This window comes from Candidozyma auris, chromosome 5, assembly GCF_003013715.1.
Source record: "Candidozyma auris chromosome 5, complete sequence".
Taxonomy (NCBI): domain Eukaryota; kingdom Fungi; phylum Ascomycota; class Pichiomycetes; order Serinales; family Metschnikowiaceae; genus Candidozyma; species Candidozyma auris.
Genome location: NC_072816.1, coordinates 455085 through 471803, shown reverse-complemented (window position 1 = coordinate 471803; position 16719 = coordinate 455085). Strand labels below are relative to the sequence as shown.

Here is a 16719-nt window from a genome sequence, read left to right as displayed (position 1 = left end):
AGATCTTTATCGTACTTCTACACAAACTTATCCTGTTTTGATTTCTATGTACAAATCTAGGATCTATAGTTTATAAACATTGGAATTGTCCCAACCTTTCTTTCCGAGAAGTCCGCGGATCTCGCCTTGTTCGTTTGTTTCCAAGTTCTTTGCCCCAGCGACGTGATCCACGTAGCCGTAAGGGCCACACACCAAGGCAAGAGAGGATGGATCTTTTGGTTTCGTCAGAGTGACCTGAGCTTGCTGAATGGCATTTTCGTATCTTACTGCTCTCTCGGTCTCCTTGACTGCGCTTGATACATCATTCTCACTGTCTCGCATGATTGCCATCCTGAGCTTGAGCTTGTCTTCCTCCAGTAACTCTTTCTTGTCAGAAAACTGTTTTTCCAATTTGGAAGAGCTTGTGTAGTGTGGCTCGAACGGCTTCGGAATATCGCTTTGCTTGAGTGCTGTCTTTGGAGCGCTGTCGTAGTGAGTATGTAGTTTTACACGGTCTAGCTTCTCAAGAAAGAAAAGGTATCTCGCGAAAGGCTCAAACTCAGATGGCGTTCTAGCCGAATAATGGATGTTGACAAAACCTCTATAAGGGTTTCTCGAGAAGAGACACTGAAGAATTGGGGCAATACCGGTTCCCGCTCCATAATATGTGAGATTGTCAAATTCTGGTAGGTCATGCTCCTTCTTTATTGAGGGTAGGAGTGATTCGGCCTCAACCTTGGATGGTAGGTCTCTGAAAAGTGGCCTTTGGTGATATTTCTTTAAAGGATGATAAGGAAATTTGAATTCGGTGTAGGGACCCCGTATGTCAATAATATCACCAACCTTTCTAGACGTAAGATATCTAGACATCTCTCCATCGTCATATCGCTTGATGTAAAATGTCATGACACCTCCTTTATCGTAGTCCTCTCTATCATTGTCTATGACCCTAAGAAGGGGTTCCTCCTCTCCAGAACGAGTTCTCTCGGATTTCATAAAATATAACGGTAAAGGAGTGTATGACCTAACTATCTGGATTTGAGGCTGCATGATCTCCACAGACCATAGCCTATCACCATTCCATATGGTTTTTCCTTCGTAATTAGCATAGTAACTGAATTGCCAATTCTTGAACTTGGGGGTCACTTCCAATAAATAGTGGTCATCATCGATCTTCTTGTTGTAAGTGACAATGAACGGATGGAAGTGTTCTGGATCCAAGAGCTCTTTGCTATCTGCACCTTTTTCCGCCGGGAAGTACCAGACTTTCACGGTGTAGCCACCCCACAATATAAAAGCAAGAGCCATTACTTTTGGCAAATACCGTGACCATCGGGTAACGGTCTTAGGTTTTTGGACCTTGTAGGAAAACTTGGTGAAATCATCCTCGTTGGGCATACCTGGCATCTCGTAGGATTTCCTTTCATATCTTAACTTAGGAACATATACCTTATTGTCCTTTTTCATTAACTTGTCAAGACCCTGATCAGTTGGCATTTCCGCTGGAGCTGAGGGCGAAGACTTCTGGTTTACTTTGAAGAGCCTATTATCATTCTCTTTCTTCGATACACCTTTATCATCTTCAAAACTATCTTTATTTTTGCTTGAGTATTTAGCCCTCGTATCTCGTAGAAATGATACCGAGGTTTGCCTTGATGGAGCAAGGCAACGAGTGAGACCCAATCTATACATCGGCCGTTGGAACGTTTACTGTAATAGTTGGAATATAAAGGCTCAAGATGCGCGCAACTATCTACAAACCTCTATAGTGATATGGAGATTCTGACGGAGTTTACCACAAATCACACAATTACATGGCCAAAATCCTTATCTCCAGCTTAACTTCAGGTGAGTATTTATCTTACGGCTTTAGAATTTGTAATCATGCCCTTAAACGTAGGAGAAATGTGCTAGAAGTCATAAACCATCCTCTAAACACGCACCATCCTAAATGCAAAAAGAATTAGCCAAATTTCTATTCAGCGCATTCAGTCGCTGATCTTTACTTAAATTCATTTGAAGATCTATACGTGTTTTGCCGTTACTTTGACAACCTAAAGTGTTGGGCATCAACGCCGATTTGTTCACGTGACGCGAGACCGAATTTTGGGGGAAAAGTTGTGAGGGAAAAAAAATTTTCAATTCACTACAGACTACTTCTTTAATCGCTTACCTTTGAAGTATGTATTCAGCATACTGCAATCAGAAGGGCTGATGCCGAGGTAACGCAATCAACAAAGCAATGGCAACAGAATTTAATATCTTGAACGATTTGAAATTCTTAGTTCGGTATCGTTTGGATACAGAATTGAGGATCTCGAGTTGCTTCTCCACAAGGACGAGCGGCTTTCATCGAGCTGCTTGAGAGATGTTAAATACCTGTTGCCTGAATTTGTGCTCATGAATCCTAGCGGACACTCATGCGGCTTCTGTTTTGTTTGGTTGTGACTATTTACTAACTCATTTCTCAGAAATGACTAGAACTTCCGTTTTGGCTGATGCCTTGAACTCCATAAACAATGCTGAGAAGACCGGCAAGCGCCAAGTGTTAATAAGACCTTCCTCCAAGGTCATCATCAAATTTTTGCAAGTTATGCAGAAGCACGGTATGTCTTTTTGATTCAATTCCTTAAGTCCTTTTCAACTTTGTTTGACCACCTCCCTTAACAGCAAACCCGAATTGATAACTGGATGGATTGATCGGTCTCAGTCCCTTTCTGTCTTTTAAGTATTCGGAAGATCGAAGAGGATTTACACTTACACGGTGCTGAGTAGTTATACCTACCTCACTATCGTTTACTCTTCCTCGACATTCTTATCTCTACCAGGACTTTTCTTTGTTCATGAGGCAATGTTACTAACATTAAGGCTACATTGGTGAGTTTGAATACATTGATGACCACAGATCTGGTAAGATTGTTGTTCAGTTGACTGGTAGATTGAACAAGTGTGGTGTCATTTCCCCAAGATTTAACGTCAAGATTAAGGATATTGAGAGATGGACTGACAACTTGTTGCCTGCTAGACAGTTCGGTTATGTTATCTTGACTACTTCTGCTGGTATCATGGACCACGAGGAGGCCAGAAGAAAGCATGTCTCTGGAAAGATCTTGGGCTTTGTGTACTAATTGTCATAATAGGTAAATATAAATAATTGTGAATTCTCGCTTGTAGATTAATCAATATTATGATGGGTTGATTTATTCACCCCCACCATGGATGTGAATTGAGAGCGTCATAGGTGGACTATAAGGCATAGTGGGGATATTTTGCAGCCGTTCCGCGAACGGCACTTTCATCACCAGCCAACTCCGTGGTTTCTTTAAAATATGGGCTCTTACAAGCTAATTGACACGTTTGTCAACGATGACATAATTAACCAGAGAATTTCCCTCTCGGTTCCGCTCGACCATCGTCATAAGAAGTCAGAAAAAATCACCATAGTGGCTAACATCACCCAAAAGTACGAGAAGAAGCTCCATCATGATGCCTCAAAGGTCACTTTTCCAAGAGATTCGAAGCCAATTGCGTATATTCAGGGAGGACCTGGTTTTTCATGTACCGTTCCTTTATCTAATAGTGGTTTAACGAAGGTGCTCTTGGATAATGGTTACCAGATCATCTTCTACGATCAAAGAGGAACCGGCCTCAGTACTCCGCTTGAAACAAAACAGCTTTTAGACTTTGGCACTGTTGATGAGGCAGTGGAGTATTTGACTCGTTTCCGTGCTGACTCAATTGTTGAGGACTTGGAACATATAAGATCAGAGCTTTTTGGTAAACAGAAATGGCTGATTATGGGACAATCATTTGGTGGGTTCTGCTGTTTCACTTACTTATCATTTCACCAAGAATCATTGGAGTCCGTCTTTGTTACCGGCGGTGTTCCACCTGTGGGTTATATTGCCGATGACGTCTATTCACAGACGTACAAGCGTACAGCGGAAAGAAACGTACATTTCTACGCCAAATACCCGCAAGATAAACTACGTGTCAAGGAGATCCTCAGATACTTGAGAAAAAATGAGGTCATTTTACCTGATGGTGGCCGCTTATCCGTGGAGAGATTTCAGCAGCTCGGACTCAACTTTGGCGGGTCTGGCGGTACTGACTCCTTGCACCAAGTGGTGGTTGAGTTTTCCTGGGCACTCGAATCAATTGGGCATCCAACTTACGCTGTGTTGTCAAAAATTCAGCTGATGTCCAGATTTGATACGAACATTTTGTATGCTTTGTTTCAAGAATGCATCTATGCTGACGGCAAGGGCAAGGCTACAGATTGGGCTGCTGATAGATTACGTTATGCAGATGGTAACGAGCAATTCGTGCTCAATGATGAGCTTCTTCGCTCGGAAAAGCCCGTATACTTCACAGGAGAGATGGTATATAAGTCTATGTTTGATGACTACGCCCAGCTTCGTCCGCTTAAGGAGATTGCAATGGCACTCCATTCGTACAGTGACTGGACACCTCTCTACGGCCCATCAGGGTTCCGCACTTTGACTTGGGAAAAGGTTCCTGTTGTTGCTGCTACCTATTATTACGATCAATACGTTGATTTTGACCTCACCATGAGAGTGAAGACAAATCTCTTCAACGGAAACGGCAATTTGAGACAATACATAACTAGCGAGTTCTTCCACAACGGTCTTGGCGCTAACCCTGAAAAAGTCGTCGGAAGTCTTTTGAAGTTGCTCAAAAATGAGGTCGATTAATTTTTGCTGAGTAAAGAACTTGGAGCGAATCCAACGCGACGATGCTCTGAGTCATTTGTAGCACCAATGAACCAGTTTTCGTCTTTTTCGAGATAGGAAACGTTGACTTTCTGTAGGTCAAGAATGACATCGATGACATCGCCTTCCTTGAAGGAGAGATCTCCGGGCTCCTCACCTTCAAAGTCATCCAATGCTACTCTTTCATCTGCGGCCTGATTATCTCCATCCTTTGTTCTATCTAAAGCAGTCTCAAAGAATTTGTTGAGCTCTATTAGCTTGTATGCAATTGAATTTGTCTTGTCAAATACATCCTTGTGCAATTTGAAGTCTGGCCATTCGGTATACGTGAGAGGTACTGCCTTAATATCGTTCTTTGATTCATTGTAGATCTTCTTCAACTTCTTGACGCTCGAGTCTGGGGTCAAATCAACTGTAAGTGCATCAGTCGATAAGATAGACTCATCATCATCACTTTTATCCGTGCTCAAGGATAAATCCGAATCAGAATCAGGGGAGTCATTAGAATCATTCATATCACTCCCTTGACCACGTATAGGGGATGAAATTTGTCCAACATGAGGGGATAGATTGATAGGATGGAAGTCATCTCTAGGAGGGAGAGCTGGTGGCGTTTTTTCGTCTCTTTTTGCCACGTAGACCTCTGAGAGAGCCAAAGTCCTCTGGGGATGGTAGTTCTCAGCCTGATTCAACTCTGAGGATTGATACTTGAGAAAAGATCTCAAAGGATCCGCTGTGAGATCCTCACTAAAAATACCGTGTACATGATCTTTTGGTTTGACATTGTGCAGCTTATCTGTTACCTTATGCGTGACCAGCAGCAATGCCTTTTGCATTCTGGACGACTTGTCTTTGCTTTCGATTTCGTCACCGACATTTTCTGGGTTCTTGTCATGAATTGAGGAGACAAAAGATTCAATTCTAATTTTTGTAGGGGTTACCAAAGCCTCCCATGTGTCGATTATCTCCGTATAATTCAGGGAACTTTCTAGCGGCTCGGATGGTTGGCTCACAAACCCATGAAATCTGACGTAGTCATGAATCTCACTTTCTATGAATTCGTATACTTGTGTCTGGCTGCTTATGATAAGCTTTGTAATCAGCTCGATATACTCCTCGAGTAAAGTTATGTTTTCAGGTAGGATGAGTTTTAGGCGTGAGTTGATGTTCTCGTAAATTTCTTTCGCCCCTTGCGTCTTTGTCTCGAGAGACTTAAGCTCCAGTTCCTCTTTCTCCAGTAAAGGGGTATTCTTTTTCATAAGTTTTTCAGTCTTGCGGTGAAGATCAAGGTACTGAATCTTTCTTTTGGTCCTCATTTTTAGGCTCCTCGTCAAGTATTTAAGTTGCAAGCGCATCTCATCGTTCTTCAGTTGCACCAACTCAGTCAATTCTTCTGAATCTTGTACCACTCTATCACTTATGTGGTTCACCGTGATGAGAAAGTTTGTCAAGGCGAAGTTGATGCTTGAGATTGTACGCTGCCTCTCTGTTGGATGCATGGCAAACAGTTCCAGAGACTCCTGGATCTTGTCAAAAGCATCGTAGTATTCCTCAATTCCGTCAAACTCCAAAGAGTGCTCTCCTGCCAAATCTATAAACCCTTTGGTGGTTCTGGTCATCGACTTGAACACCCAGGGCCAATACCTTTTCGAGAATCGCTTCTGCTGAGCACTTATATACTTCAATGCCTTTATTGACTGCTTTAGATCATGGTACACGTGGTCTAGAAGGTCATCATCTACCGAATAGTTCTTTCGGCGGTATGCGTGGTCCTTGATTGAATAACCGAGAGACAGACTTCTGTCTTTTACATTGTGGCCAATGGATGAGCCCTTGTCCACCACTGTGTGACCGAAAGAAGTGCTTTTATCCTTGACTGTATGTCCGAACGAGGACAATCCCTTTCCCAAGCCAGACATTCGTGTGAAAACGCAAGAACGGTGGATGTGAGTGTTCTGTGAACAACGGTTTCTTCGGTTACGGCGGAGCCGAGCTGAGCTCATGCAGGGATACAACAGGATCAATGGACCATTCAAAGTAGCGACCACAAGATCTGAAGACATAAAGATAAGCATACTGTCGAAAAGAGAGAAAAAAAATAAAAATAAAATAAAATAAATAAATATATGAATAAATAAAAGTAAAAGTAAAGATTCCGAAAAACGCTAAATGTCCTTATTGTTGGCATGTAACGAATGAAGGTTCCGGGGTATGAGACTGACACCGTAATGGGGTGCTCGTCTGGCAAATTCAGCAAGAATAATCTACTCGATTAATGGACTCAAAGAGACTGCTGGGCTTATTCTCTTAATTGTGGTATTTGAATTGACAATTTCGTAGTGTACTAAGTTTGGCTGGTTGCGCTTGCAATTCTGCCTAATCTTGCATCAGGTAATCTGAGAGTATGGAAGCAGCACCAGGCATTATTGATTGATTTAACTTCCCTTAAGCCGAATCATTAACAGATAATGTGAGGTCATCGACTCAGATAAAGCCACCTTTCTGTTATCAAGCAAGCGATCGTCAGGGGTGGGGATTCAACTTTGCCTTGTCCGTGGTATTTTTGGAACCTTTAGGTACTTCGCTCTGCTTCAAGCAATATTTTGGTAGACACTTCGAGGGAACAGCGACAAAGTTCGTACGTGAAGAAAAGCACAATGATTGAGAGGGGATTTTCACTTACAAACGCCCCAAGCAAAGATTATACCGACGCAGTCTAGTCTCTCGTGCTCAAAACTTCGAATTCCGTATGGATTCCAGGATGTGAAGCCAAATATACGCAACTTTTCTACAATGGCTGCGAAATAAGGTTGCTGATAACGAAAGGGCTCGTAAATTCCCGACTGCTTCTGAGCCGCGTTTTCCATCCGTTCTACTCTAGTTTCCGCCCAGACGATAAAGCCTCTGCAAATGCCGCCATGACGTAACCGTTCACGACTTCACCTTCCTCTCCTTGTTGCCGCCTTTTCGGTCAAGCGGTTTTTCGCCTCAGGGGAAACGCAGTTCCTTGCCCCTTACGTTCTCGGTTTTTCGGCGTTTTTCTCGGTTCACACATTTACCCTACCGGGAGCTCACTTTCGCTTGCGATAATACGAGCTTGCCCATTCTCCCCTTCCCGCAAACTTGTTTGAGCCACTCAAACTTCAAAATTCGAAGAGAGGGACACTTGCACTTCTCTGTGTCTCTGATGAATCAAGCATCTCTCTTATAATTTATGCTGTTTCTTTCGCTCTCCTGGTTTATTATTCCTTCTCTCCTCAAGACTCTATTTTTTCGGCCTGACCCCGCGACGCACCCTCCTATAATTGGAGTCGGGCATCCCATTGCAAGGCTTATGACACCCGAAAATTTGGCTTTATCCTTATTAACACTTCCTTTTCTTTTATCCTACAATCTATTTTCATTACCCACATTGTCCTCAAGCCTGTTTTTTTAATCAAACGCTGACAAGCCAGCAACCATAAACTTTCAAGAATGCTATCCTCACTAATCCGCAAGGCGGCTCCTTCCAGCCCGAAGATCAACGACAAGGGCCGTGGGGAGAGATCCGAGACGAGTAAACCGCGATCGCTGCTGACAGCAGCAGCGTTGTCCAAAAAGGCTGACTCTTTGACCTCCAGACCGTCTCTACTAAACAAGATGTCGGCAGAAAGCATCAAGGGGAACCGTCCACACTCGTCGAGCGTCTCCAACAACAAGAACACGGCTCTCTCGCGCTCTGCATCGTCATCTTTTGACCGTCTGGACAGCCTTGCAGCTCTTGAGCCTGTGGAGGAGCCTGGAAAACTGATGATTGGCCAGGATTACGTTACCTTGGCAAGCAAACCCATCTTTGAAGGTGCCAACGGCACCATATTCAAAGGCTCTGATGCGAAGGGTACTGTTGTCGTCGTCATTAAGACAGTGAAGTTTCAGAAAAGCCAGTCTCTGGAAAGTTACAAGGCCTCTGTCTTTCGTGAGTACGATAACTTGAAGAAATGCTTTGCGTGTAAACTGGTTGTTGACGTTTTGGACGTGGCACGTAACCCTTCATCGGAAGAGTTATCTTTGATTATACCCTATTATGCACATGGTGACTTGTTGGACTACTTGTGTACGCTAAGGTCGAAAAATGTGGAGGTATCGCTGAATCTCAAGGACGCTATTTTCAAGCAAATGGTGAAGGCTGTAGACTTCTTGCACCGCCACAATATCGCTCATCGTGATATCAAGCCTGAAAACTTCCTCATAGACTCCAAGGGTATTCTCAAACTTAATGATTTTGGTTACTCTATTGATCTAACAAAAACACATGAGCATGCAGCCCTAACAGATCTATGGTGTGGTACGACCTCTTTCAAGGCTCCTGAATTATTTCAATTTGAAAAGGATGAGAAGGAAGGTATAGATATCAATGTTGAGAGTATAAACTTCAAGGCGCTTGATATTTGGGCACTTGGTGTTGTATACTTCCAGGTTTTCCTCATGACGATGCCTTGGCCAAGTGCAAACATTGTAACTGATGAGAAAAATCGTACAATGGAGAGGTATATCAAGCGCTATCCCGAAAACGAGAAAAATTTGACTGCTTTGGTGGACAAACTCAATGACCGTAACTACAGTGATTCTCTGAACCCGTCAATGTCGTTATTCAAGAAGCTTCACTACGATGCTCGAATCAATATCCTTCGAGCATTGCACCCAGTACCTGAGAAGCGATGTTCTTGTCTGAGTCTATTGGAGACACAGTGGCTCACCCAAGTCTATGCTCTGACAAAAGACTTGATTGACCTCATACCGCGATAGCCTCATCCTTTGATTCTTGTGTATATGTATGTATTATAGAAAAGTGTGTCGCCGCCATTCTGAGGCACGTTTGGTGAGTTCTAAACTTTGATGTGAACCCAAGATGGTGCCAATTTCAATGATGGTGGCTACAATACTTAAGCGTATACAATTTTAAGTATTAAACAACTATAACATAGTAGTGCGATAAGGGGGATTTCAAAATAATACAGGGTATTGGCCTAGAAACCAGAAGCATGAATCGTAATGTGGATGACGATGAATGACGAGGAAAATCAATAATGATTATGAATATGACAAGAATGATAGAAGGCAATGAGCTGTAGATGAAGGGCATGATGAGCTTACATGAGCGTTGCTTTTAGCCCATGATGATAAATTGGTGATTATGCCGCGCAGTGGCCATATATGAAATGCAGATCCGATGAAATTCTTTCAATGATAGTTTTGATAGCCATAGTTTCCAACATTGCTGTTTGTTCCACTGTTGGAACCCTGTTGCGATGATGTCCTTCTGGGGTTTCCCGGACCTCTAACGCCGAGGGGATTTTTGGAAAAAGAAAGTCTGATTCCCCCTTTACCGTTGCTACCGTTCGGTCTAGGTAAAGCACGGCCATACAATTCTGCAAGAGCGATAGTAGCATGTGCAACATCCTCAAACTCAACAAAACACATCGGGCCATGGTTGTGGGAAGAGTTCGCGTTGGAACTCGAAGACTGATTCTTTGTTCTGAACGATAATCTCCTAAAACCTTTCTGCGGTGAAAACAATGTGCGAAGCTCAGCTTCCGTGGCATCTGGAGGAAGATTACCAACATATAACGTATTACAGGGAGGGTTTTGGTCAGCAGGGTTTGCTGGTGGTGGTACTCTCGCTAACAAGGACAAATCTGGCACATCCTTCGTAGATGAGCGAGCTGAATTAGTTGGTGTTGTTGCGGAGTTTGGTTGAGATGACTGACTGGCCGCTTGAGTACCGGGAGCGGATGAAGATGAGGGTGGTCCATTTCTATTGATGGAATTGGATGGAATGGACAAGGGGGTCAAGTTGTTTCCGTTGGATTGTGTTGGCCCCTGAGAAAGGATTGCAGCCACTGTTTGAGGTTGTTGCGTGGTCTGGGGTTGAGAAGCCGTCTGTGGTTGAACCGTGCTGCCTGGTCCGTTTGTGAAGAATGCAGATGAGGTTCTTCTTCTCTCTCCATTAAGTGAGCCAGGGGCATTTGAGGTCAGAGAGACAGAGCCGCTCATTGAAGAAGCCGACTGCGACTTGTTCGAGTGGTTTGGCTGCTGTTGCTGTTGTTGCGGCTGCTGCTGCTGGGATTGCTGCTGTTGAGACAGCGATTGTCCTGATTGTTGCTGTTGGGATTGCTGATTCAGCTGCCCTGACGAAACACCCCACTCAAAAGAGTTAGAAACGTTCATTCCTGGTGTTTCGGGATTAGATCCGAAATTCATGGTTCCAGGCGCTTGAGATGACCAAGGGTCGCGTACTAGGTTTTCATACTCCCTAGCGTCATTGTGAGACTCCATCATGAGAATCGATTTACCTGTGATGTCACTCAAATCGATGGAGCCGCCGCCAGGATTTGCATTTGTTGGGGTTGTGGCACCTGAGAAAGGATCACTAAAGAGGAAACGAGACCTTTGATTACCCACAGATTTGCGTTTCTGGAATGAATCAAACGTTCCCTGGCCCAATGATTGCTGACCAGACTGAGAGTTGGATAATAACTGAGCAGCCAGTGGAACAGGATGCGATGAGGGAGGAGAGATGCCGGAGTTAGAAAGTCTCATGTTGTTGAAAGCATTCGATGTAGCCATCATGGACACATTAGCATCGTACTCCACGTTTACATGCGGCAGATTGCTTCCAAAAATGGGCTTGTGTTCAAGAAGTTTTCCTGTGGTGATGCAAGTATTGAGAGTCTTGAAAACGGCAGTAATGACTTGGTCCTTGAGCTCAACGCTGGCAACGTCATCGTTGACCAAAGCAAAGATGAGTTGAGCCTCTCTCTCTGACAAATCCTGAGGCAAATTCAGAAGCTTCAAAGAAAACTGCTGCAGAAGAGAGCCCGATGAAGGAGGTTGCAGATTGTTTGAAGGATGAGACACAGATGAGAAGGAGCCCGAGAGAAGACTGGGCTGGCTAGGTAACGATGGACCTGGATTAAGATTTGGATTCATCATGGGAATTGTTGAAGTAAATTGTAGATTCGTCTCGGACGTCATGTAATAATGGAAAATGGTTGGAAGGGTCGATGCAAAAGATGTGATGAAGCGATAAGTGATAAGTTGGGAGTGTTTGGTGATAATACAAAGAAGGCGCCTCTAAGTCGGAAACCCAAGAATAGAATAAACCTATGGATGAATGTGAACCTAGGTTCTTGAATCGTTTTCACTAAAATACGTGAAGCAATGGATAAGGGTCGCCTTTGAGTGATAAATTTTTAGTCCAGTTCAATAAAAAAAAACTCAAAAAAAATAAGGGTGACTAAATCTAATGACTAGCGGATTAATTGATTGGAAACGTTGATAACGAGTCTAGCTCTTCAATATGTGTTTATTTGTGGAAAAAGGGTGTAGTATGAGTATGTTTGAAAGCTACTCACTTCTCTTTATTTTTTGGTCTTGTTTTTAGGTTATTTTCCTTCGGTGCTTTCTCGCCTACGGAGACCGGAGGCAAACACCCTCAACGAAAAAACCGGTGCGTCTCGTGCATCTACCATGCTCACGCCCTCGTTTCTGGGCTTGTGGCCAATCATAGCCACCTGCCCCCCCCTCGGGATGTGACTAAACTTACGCACACGTTTTCCACGACCAGCCGCCTGAGACATAGTTAACAAGGTTTACCTCGCGTAAAGCATGTCACCGCTCCATTGACTCCCGACCAGCTAGCGAGCAGGACTGGACCTGGCTGGCTTGCCCCAGTTGTGCCTGGTGTAGGCCGCTGGTTCTCGTTTTCTTGGGGCCAGCCCCCTCGAACCAGCCTCACCCCAGCCACGAAACCGTTACTTGCAAATTGACATTGTCTATGATGTACGCCCCGTCGAAACAAAAAAATAAAAAAAATAGAGGGGTGAAGATCAGCTTCAGTTGGTGAAAAAGGTTTAACCCTATTGAAGACGTACGCTGACTTTGAAGCGTGTATTTTGAGTTGGCTCCTCTTCTGATGTTTTCTGTACAACTCTACCGTTCTTCTCTGTCTCTCCAAGACGTACGTCATCTACAACACACTCTGAGTACGAGAACTTGGAATATGCTAAGTCTTAGGATGGGCTTTCTGCAACTCTTCGTTTAATCGTAATTGCCTACAACGGATTACTGTTTATGTCCACTGGCAACGTGGGCTCTCCAGGGCGCGCCCGTTTTACGTCACCCACAAACGCATTGCGGCGAGATGTGAGACTGGGGATAGCGAGTGGATGGTAGATACAGCGCGTTTGCAACCAAGATACTTCGCTACGCTTGAACCGGTATTCGGAACATAGCTTTGAAGATGAGAATAGAATGGTATGAGTATGAGAGAGGTATCAAAATTTATTTTTTTTTCTATGTTTAATACTCCTTTCCCATGTCGGCTGCGAAATGGCAGCAAACTTATAAATTGGGGTGAAGTTAGCACATCGTGTCTGAGTTGCACTTTTTTTTTTATTTCTGTTTTCAACCCTACAAATATAAGTACCGAAAGAAGATGCATTCTTCTTGTCCGTTCTTAAACCTCAAAAGCAAGCTTATTTTTCTTCAAAGGTTTTGAAACTCAATTAGAAGAACGGTACCGCCCAGTCACTTGACTATATAACGACCACGATATTATAGAAAGGATCCTTCGTATCGCTCAATGCTTGATCTTTCCAGGCTACATACCAAGGAGCGCTGGTCATCCGTTGAGCAGAAATATCTGCCTGGCTAATTTAGAGCGAATTAGCCTTGCACGCGGCCGAAGCGGCTCAAACGGAAATACTTCTCTGAAGTAGCACAGCTTATACTTGCTCCGATCGACTCCACCTGCGTTGATACTAATCTCACTAGCAGCGAATGTGTCAGGTAGATTACATTCGACACCGTAATTTTGTCGTTTGATTTCTCGAGGAATAGCACCCAACGCTGCCCTCAGGGTCCCCTCGCTCGGGAACCCCAAAACAACCTCGAACTCAAAATCGTTTCGGTAAAATCTAATTTTCAAAGAGGAATCTCTGCTAAACGTGATGCCACCATCATATTCATCCGGATTCGTCAAGAAGCAACATTCATCATACGGAAGAATCAACAAAGGCTTTTTTCTGCTTCGATAGGGAACCCATTCACAAATGATTATGACACTATTTGTAAAGAGAGCTAGTGTTTCTGTTGTCATCATACTCAAGCTCTTGCGGTACACCGGCCAGGCCAAGTTTGCTATGGAAGCAAGTTTTACGACACCATAGAAAGACAAGTCTCTTCCTTTGGTATATTCAAACCGGATCCGTAAGTCTAGAGAGCTTTGCTTCTGAAATTCTTTTAAAAGGACCTCGACTTTCTCATCAATGATACAAAGATTTGATTTCAATTCTTGTAGCATTTCGGATATTTCGGTGTTGCGTGAATTAGCTTTGAGCAAGGCTTCAAAAAATAATTGATATCTCATGATGCGAGCCATCGGTTTCTGTAAAAGCAGGAAAACGGAATAGTCGAACCTAGAGTTTTTCCCATCGCTATACTTTAATAGATTTTTCAGAAGGGTTAGGGCACACGTACAATCGAGAACTCCAATATCCTTCCTTAGTAGGCTCGAGAACATTTCAGCGTTTGAGCAGTAGTGAGCGTAGACCTCGCTTTCTTGTAAGAGCTCCGTAATCTTTTGAAGAAGGTCAGTATCCTTCAACCCTAGCAACTTGGAATGGGCTCCTATTAAAGTGGTGGTCAATACTTCTAACGTTTCAAGTGGAGAGCACCGACACCCTTGAGCCTTACATCGATCAAGGTAGAAGCGAATCACAACATCTCTGAGCATCTTCAAGTTCTTCACAAATAGAGTCTCAGTCTCCATAAGCTCATTCATAACGGCGGTATATTGAGAGTTGCACTGCTTAAGAGTAGAATAAGGCCCCTCGTCAATCGTCCGTGTTGAGGGCAAGCTTCTGGAGTTAGAAAAGACGCTATCACTTGAAATACTGGATACCTTACAGGATATGGTCATGCTGGTGCTCTCATGTTTGCCGCTCCGGTCACTGGGTATTATTTGTGTCTCGCTTTGTCGAAGAGAGATCTTTCTCGGTCCGCTCGACTGTTTTGAAGGCCACGAATGTGCACGATGAAGCTTATCGACTTGTTTTGACGAGGTGGTCGAATCCTGAATGGCGCCTGAAGTGTTCCTTGAAATGGCTGCAACACTTAAAGAGTAACTTCTATGGAACGACATAGGAATCTGGGTTTGATGAGAGAACATATCTCGAGTTGAGATAAAGTAGGATAAGGACAAGGATATTCTACGTCATAGAAGAGACACGCTTGATTATATCATCCGATCTCATCATTACACTTTCCTAGTTTATTTGCCCTGTAACTTCCTTCACCGAAAAATTATCGTTGACGCATTTGAGTGCGGAACCGTAAATTATAGAGGGAAGGTACACCACATACCGCGCCATACAACAGTTACAGGAGCCTCTTATCAGGTACAGTTTCTCTTCAATGGATGTGCTAGATTCTCAAAGGCAGGTAAGCGGCGTATGCTTCGACCTTCTTCTTCAAGAACTTGTGCCGTTATCCTTGAGAGTGTCGCATTTTGATGACAAAAAAGGGCAACTACAAGAAACCGACAAGGACTATCAAACACGTATTGATACCAAGCTACTGCAATTAGATGGTGATTACCCTGGCACTGTTGCAATATACGACTCAAAGACCCTCAATGAAGATGAGGAGACGCTCAAGGTAGAAGCTTACGGCTATTCAACCGGCCTTCGACTCACAGAGGTTTTGATGTACAAGGCAGGCAATCTGCTCAACAAAATTGTTGACATCTTGGACATAATGAAGTTTGTTTGTCGAGATGTCTGGAAATGTCTGTTTAACAAGCAAATGGATAACCTTCGAACGAATCATCGTGGTACGTTTGTCCTCATAGATAACGAGCATAGGCTTATATCTCGCTTAAACAGCTCGAAGGGCAATCCAGATTCAATAAGCAAGGCACGCTCGTATTTGTGGTTTTCCTGCGGTCTTATACGAGGCGTCTTGATGAGCTTTGGTGTGGAAGCACACGTTTCAGCTGAGATCTCGCAATTCCCTTCTGTCATTTTCAACATCCAAACTACGATAAATAACTAAACATTGCGAATTTAAATGCTTGCAAGCTTTGATCTCATTTTCTAGGCCGTACAACCCAAAAGGGTATAGTAGTTTGACAACACCGCATCGCTGATAGTGATGTATCGCATCGCATATTTCAATACAGTACATATCTCTCTCTATTCATACCATGCCCTCATGCTTCGACAACTGCTCAGAACTTTAGCAGGCTTAAATAAGCATGATAAGTCTGGGGCAATTTTGAGTAGGGCCGACCCTCGAAACTTTCTCAATATGAGCTTCGTGGAGACGATCAGCAAGCTCGATGCAGAGCGAAGACGCTTCACATTGACTAATACGGATACCAAGGTGAAAGTGAATTACTACCTTCAAACAGTGTTCAAAAATGACATACAGCGCTCTCTTGATATTCTTCAGCTGTTTAAAGCAAAGTGCAATGTTAACAGGACCCATACCTCATTTCCTCGAAATGTGCAGATTTACACTTCGTGTCTATGTACTTTGATATCTCATTTAGCATCCAACGTGGGGGGAGATGACAATGATCTAGCTGAAATCCGGCTTGTAATAAAGGAGGTTTCCGAATTGCCTCATCACATGTTGGTAAGTATTCCTGAACTGCAAACAAATCTCATACAGAAACAACTAATGGTAGCACTTATCCGTCATTTAGATCTGGTGGTGAAAAAGTCTAAACAACATACATTTGCACGAAGCATCGTCTATGAACTTGCTAAGCAATACTCCTTGAATCCTCACTCATTCATAGAGTACATCAGCATCGAGTATCCCGATCTCAAAGAAGCAGCGCATTCACTATGGCCAAGTTTAGAGCAGCATGCTAGTTCGAATGGCTCACCTTTTAACATAGCTCCTTTTTTGAACAAGGATGGGTCTATGAGCTTCGATGGCCTTTGTGAGTTCATCATGT

At 43.5% G+C, this 16719-nt stretch overlaps 7 protein-coding genes across 7 annotated transcripts; 4 read left to right on the top strand and 3 right to left on the bottom strand. All coding sequences in view use genetic code 12, as the record gives it.

Moving 5' to 3' along the window:
- Positions 1 to 63: 63 nt before the first annotated feature.
- CJI96_0004479 (oxidoreductase) lies at positions 64 to 1671 on the bottom strand (the record flags this gene model as incomplete). The annotated part of the gene is made up of 1 exon (XM_029036733.2): positions 64 to 1671. One exon carries the CDS (start codon positions 1669 to 1671, stop codon positions 64 to 66), a length of 1608 nt encoding a protein of 535 aa, XP_028888830.2.
- A 781-nt stretch (positions 1672 to 2452) lies between these two features.
- On the top strand, positions 2453 to 3107 carry CJI96_0004478 (40S ribosomal protein uS8; the record flags this gene model as incomplete). The annotated part of the gene is made up of 2 exons (XM_029036732.1): positions 2453 to 2585; positions 2848 to 3107. The coding sequence occupies 2 exons, from the start codon at positions 2453 to 2455 to the stop codon at positions 3105 to 3107; spliced, it is 393 nt and encodes a 130-aa protein (XP_028888829.1).
- Positions 3108 to 3308: 201 nt separating this feature from the next.
- Positions 3309 to 4639, top strand: CJI96_0004477 (uncharacterized protein; the record flags this gene model as incomplete). The annotated part of the gene is made up of 2 exons (XM_029036731.2): positions 3309 to 4556; positions 4610 to 4639. The coding sequence occupies 2 exons, from the start codon at positions 3309 to 3311 to the stop codon at positions 4637 to 4639; spliced, it is 1278 nt and encodes a 425-aa protein (XP_028888828.2).
- A 51-nt stretch (positions 4640 to 4690) lies between these two features.
- Positions 4691 to 6631, bottom strand: CJI96_0004476 (uncharacterized protein; the record flags this gene model as incomplete). Its single annotated transcript, XM_029036730.2, has 1 exon — positions 4691 to 6631. One exon carries the CDS (start codon positions 6629 to 6631, stop codon positions 4691 to 4693), a length of 1941 nt encoding a protein of 646 aa, XP_028888827.2.
- A 1555-nt stretch (positions 6632 to 8186) lies between these two features.
- CJI96_0004475 (uncharacterized protein) lies at positions 8187 to 9497 on the top strand (the record flags this gene model as incomplete). Its single annotated transcript, XM_029036729.2, has 1 exon — positions 8187 to 9497. One exon carries the CDS (start codon positions 8187 to 8189, stop codon positions 9495 to 9497), a length of 1311 nt encoding a protein of 436 aa, XP_028888826.2.
- A 435-nt stretch (positions 9498 to 9932) lies between these two features.
- Positions 9933 to 11684, bottom strand: WHI3 (mRNA-binding protein; the record flags this gene model as incomplete). The annotated part of the gene is made up of 1 exon (XM_029036728.2): positions 9933 to 11684. One exon carries the CDS (start codon positions 11682 to 11684, stop codon positions 9933 to 9935), a length of 1752 nt encoding a protein of 583 aa, XP_028888825.2.
- A 3483-nt stretch (positions 11685 to 15167) lies between these two features.
- Positions 15168 to 15806, top strand: TRS33 (Trs33p; the record flags this gene model as incomplete). Its single annotated transcript, XM_029036726.2, has 1 exon — positions 15168 to 15806. The coding sequence occupies one exon, from the start codon at positions 15168 to 15170 to the stop codon at positions 15804 to 15806; it is 639 nt and encodes a 212-aa protein (XP_028888823.2).
- Positions 15807 to 16719: the final 913 nt, after the last annotated feature.